This window comes from Vipera ursinii (genome assembly GCF_947247035.1).
Source record: "Vipera ursinii genome assembly, chromosome: Z".
NCBI lineage: Eukaryota > Metazoa > Chordata > Lepidosauria > Squamata > Viperidae > Vipera > Vipera ursinii.
In genome coordinates, this window is record NC_139517.1 from 74,228,272 (window position 1) to 74,232,563 (window position 4,292).

General features: G+C 33.8%; 1 protein-coding gene across 1 annotated transcript; it reads left to right on the plus strand.

Moving 5' to 3' along the window:
- The first annotated feature begins 459 nt into the window (after positions 1–459).
- LOC310648524 (CX3C chemokine receptor 1-like) lies at positions 460–1,628 on the plus strand. The gene has a single exon (XM_083376418.1). The coding sequence runs from the start codon at positions 494–496 to the stop codon at positions 1,472–1,474; it is 981 nt and encodes a 326-aa protein (XP_083232544.1). The 5' UTR covers positions 460–493; the 3' UTR covers positions 1,475–1,628.
- The last annotated feature ends 2,664 nt before the right edge of the window (positions 1,629–4,292 follow it).

Below are 4,292 nucleotides of genomic sequence, written 5' to 3' on the forward strand. Positions count from 1 at the left end.
TAATCAACAGTTCTTGCTAATAAAAAATATATGTGGCATGTCCTTTTCCATTTCATATTGTGATTCTGCTCACTACAATCCTTGGGCATAGTAACAATTTAAATACAATTCTTGGCCATCCAGAGATTGCCCAGAATAAAAACACAAAATACAATACTGCAAAACTTAAGTGTAACAAAATCCTACTAAAATCTATTTGATTTACAATGTTTTCTTCTGTTTTACTCAAAAATAAGCCCCTTCAAATTTCCCCCTAGAACGAATATTTAACAAGTAAAATTAAGTTTGACTTAGTAACTCAGTAATGTTTGCCTATATTACAGAAATATTCTATACTATAGAACTCCTAGTAGTATTGGGTATATTTCCAAGTCTAAATGTTTCCCATTTATATTTTTATTTTAAGCATATATTCACCATGACTGAAGAATATACTGAAGTGACATATGATGAAGGAGTAGAAGACATTCTATGTGACAAAACGGACATCCTGATGCTTGGAAAACTCTTCCTGCCTATCTTGTATGGCCTGGTGTTCACCATTGGGCTGGTAGGAAATTTCCTAGTGGTTCTCACCATTCTGAAAGCCAGGAACCAAAAGGGCATCACTGATATTTTTTTCCTGAATCTGGCCATCTCCGACCTTCTTTTTGTGATTTCTCTTCCTTTTTGGGCTTCTTATATTATACATGACTGGACACTTGGGAACTTTGCATGCCAAATAATTTCTTCTTTCTATTATGTGGGCCTCTTTGGTGGCATGTTTTTCATCACCATCATAAGCATTGACAGATACCTAGCTATTGTTCGGGCAACATGTGTTATAAAATCCAGGACAGTCACCTATGGATATCTTACTAGTATATCAATATGGGCCCTAGCGATTTTCTTTGCAAGCCCCCACTTTATATTCATCCAAAATTCAAACAAAAAATGTACTTCATTGTATCCAGAACATCTTAAAATAATATGGCCTGTTTTCAGCTACTTGGAAATAAACATCATTGGATTTCTTCTCCCAATGTGCATCATAAGCTATTGCTATCTGCAGATCATCAGAACATTGCTGTCTTGCAAAAACCAGTGCAAACAAAAAGCTATGAAAGTGATTTCACTTGTTGTAATTGTATTTTTTCTCTTCTGGACTCCATATCACCTTTCACTTTTTCTGCAGGTGCTACAGTACTTTGAAGTCTTCAAAAACTGTAGTTCCTTAAGGTTTCTGGATTACACTATACAAGTGACTGAGTCAGTAGCTTTCAGCCACTGCTGTCTTAATCCAATCATCTATGTTTTTGCTGGTGAAAAATTCAGAAAGCACCTTTCCCACTTGGTTCTCAGATGCATTTCATTCACATGTGCCTGTGGGTCTTGTGGCAAATATTGCAGTGAAGTACCTACTGCTATTCCAGATTGTGTTATGACCAGCAATCATACCCAGAATACCAACGACCAAGATGTATCTCTCCTTTGATTGTTAATAGTTAAAAAGTAATGAATATTGGGACATATTGAATACTGAACTATTTTACCCAAACTGTCCATAGACTTCAGTTTCTCAGTAGTGAAGCTTTTGTGTACCATAGTTATAGGATTATGTTTCAAGTATTTTCCTTATAAATTTATAAAGTAAGATTCTTTAGTATCAGTTTAGAATTCCTCTTTAAGATGAAGAGCAAACAAGTAAAATCAATAAGCAATAAATTCTATATTGTTTACATCCTTACTTTTTACTATTTATTGTTTTAAGCAGTTGTATCATTCTTTCACAACATATTATTCAGAGGGAGAAAGGTTTTATATTGGACTCTCAGCCTGTGAACTACTGTTCTGAGTACTTCACATAAGTGGAAGAATAGGAAGAATTTCTACAAAATAAAGCCATAAGGGCTCAGCAGTCCACCGTTCTTGGTACTATTCTCAACAACTGAAAAATTTATATATATAGGATATATAATGTTTTAATTGAATTGGACTCGGAAACGGAATTAGTTAAAGATTGTATGATAAAGTGGGCACAAAATATTCAGAAACCAATTCCGCTGGATACTTGGAAGGTAATTTGGGTTAGAAATGTTAAATTTACTCAGGCTCAAAATTTAAGAGAAAATTTTTATAAAATGTTTTATAGATGGCATCTGGATCCCAAAAGGTTGTCTAACATGTATCCTAACTTACAGTCTAAATGCTGGAGATGTGGTAGTTTTAGAAGCCACCTATTTTCATATTTCACTTGCAGAAATATAAAAGCTTTTTGGGTTAAAATTTGGTGGAACATTCAAAAGATTTTTAAGAGAAAGATAAAGTTCTCTCCGCAATTGTTTTTATTGGGTATTGTTGTAAATTGTGATGTTAAAGAAACCAATTTGATGTTGAATTTGATAACAGCAGCACGGTTACTGGTGGGACAATACTGGAAGAAGGATAGTTTGCCTACTATAGAAGAATGGGTGTTTAAAGTTTCGAATCTTGCAGAAATGTCTAAGATTTCTGCTTATTTGAAGGATCAGTCACAAGAAAGATATATTTCAGTTTGGAGGAGATGGATAGATTATATTCAGAATAAATATGGGACTAAAAAGTTCCATTTAGCTTATGAGTAGATTTTAGAGGGATATTGTTATTAATTTTAGTGTTAGTACTTTGTATGTATCTATGTTAAAGGGGAGTTAAAGCACATTATGAATTTGGTTAATTTTATATTATGGATAATCTTTAGTTAGAATATGATTATTATAACTATAACCCTGTATTTAGCTCTGGGAACTGGGGGGAAGGGGGTGGTTTGGGGTGGGGGGGATTTGGAGATGTACTGTAAAATATTGTTTTTGTAAAACTCTTCAATTAAAAATTTTTTGGTACCCTGTCATATTTTCACCATCCACTTTTACCACCAGAACAAGAGAGATTAGGCATTGAAAAGGAAAAGACAGGGTGCATTCAGATCGTACAACACATAATCCAATAGGATATGTTTGACAGAATCAAAGAAAGTTAGAGCTGGAAAAGATCCTGGAAATTATTCAATCTAAAATCCTACCCAATGCAAGACTACAACATTATAGCATCACCAACAAATGGTCATCAAGCCTCCGTTTAAATATTTCTAGATGGAAGGTAAGTAGTGTCCTGTTGAATTAGATCCCTGATGTATCTAGTTTAGCAGTATGTTCTCAGAGTAACCAACCAACTACAAAAAGAAGCCCGCTAGTATTCTAACTGCTAGGCCTGAAAGGCAATGGCACTGCCATCATGCCTTAACTCTCATGAGTTCCATAAATAAATCTGTCCCATCATGCTGGTTCATCTTAATTATATTAAACTCTAGTTTGCAAAACAGATCTAGGAAGTTAGAGGTGCTCCATCACTGGAGGTTTTTAAGAAAAGACTGGACAGCCACCTGTCTGAAATGGTAGGGTGTCCTGCTTGAGTAGGTGCTTGGACTAGAAGACCTCCAAGGTCCCTTCCAGCTCTGTTCAGATTATTATTATTACCTCTCTCTTTCAGAAATTCTCAAACTTCAACCCTGAGCTTTTCAGATTTCTTGAATGCTACAAGTATTGAACAGCAAACAAATATATTGTGCAGCATTTGTTTACAAACATGACTCTCACTGTATTAAGTAATCAGACAACAAAATATTTTGAAATTACTATATATATTTTCCTAAAATGGGGAAAACAGAGAAAGAAAAAAAGATGAGCTAGCAGAAGTTTTTAAAAATTAAAAACACTATATAATTATTCTTATGAATTGTCCAACTTTGATGAGAAAGGAAGATTTATTCTGGCAAAGAAGGAAGATCCAACTCTATTTCAACTGTGCCACAAGTTGTAAAAGGAGAAATAAACCAACTTGTTCAAAAAGTACAGAGAACTGCAAAGAAAAGTTCTAAATAAAGCTAACAAACTAGACAGATTAACCACTTCTGTTTTTGCCCTCCAGATGTTCTGTTTTGAATTCAGCTTAAGTAGCAACATGACAATATAGTGAAAGTGTCCTTTCTTTAGATTTCTCATAACATTAGTGTTTGGTTTTGATTTTTAAATTCTTTTCTTTTTGTTTTGGTTCATCAATTCAGTAATCTGACATTCTAAATTTTATCTTAGCCACTGATATGTTTTCAGTTAAATATGCAAACCAAGATACAATGGGCATAAGTTATAGTTACTAAAGTTTCATTTAAATGTAAGGGAAAATGTGCTAATGATAAGATCAATACCACAATAGAATAGTATGTTTAGTCAGGATATGGATATTTCATCTCTGATTGATTTTAAGAAGATGCTAGT

Coding starts and splice junctions, on each gene's coding strand:
- LOC310648524 (XM_083376418.1), top strand. CDS start 494: ATGCTTGGAAAACTCTTCCTGCCTATCTTGTATGGCCTGGTGTTCACC.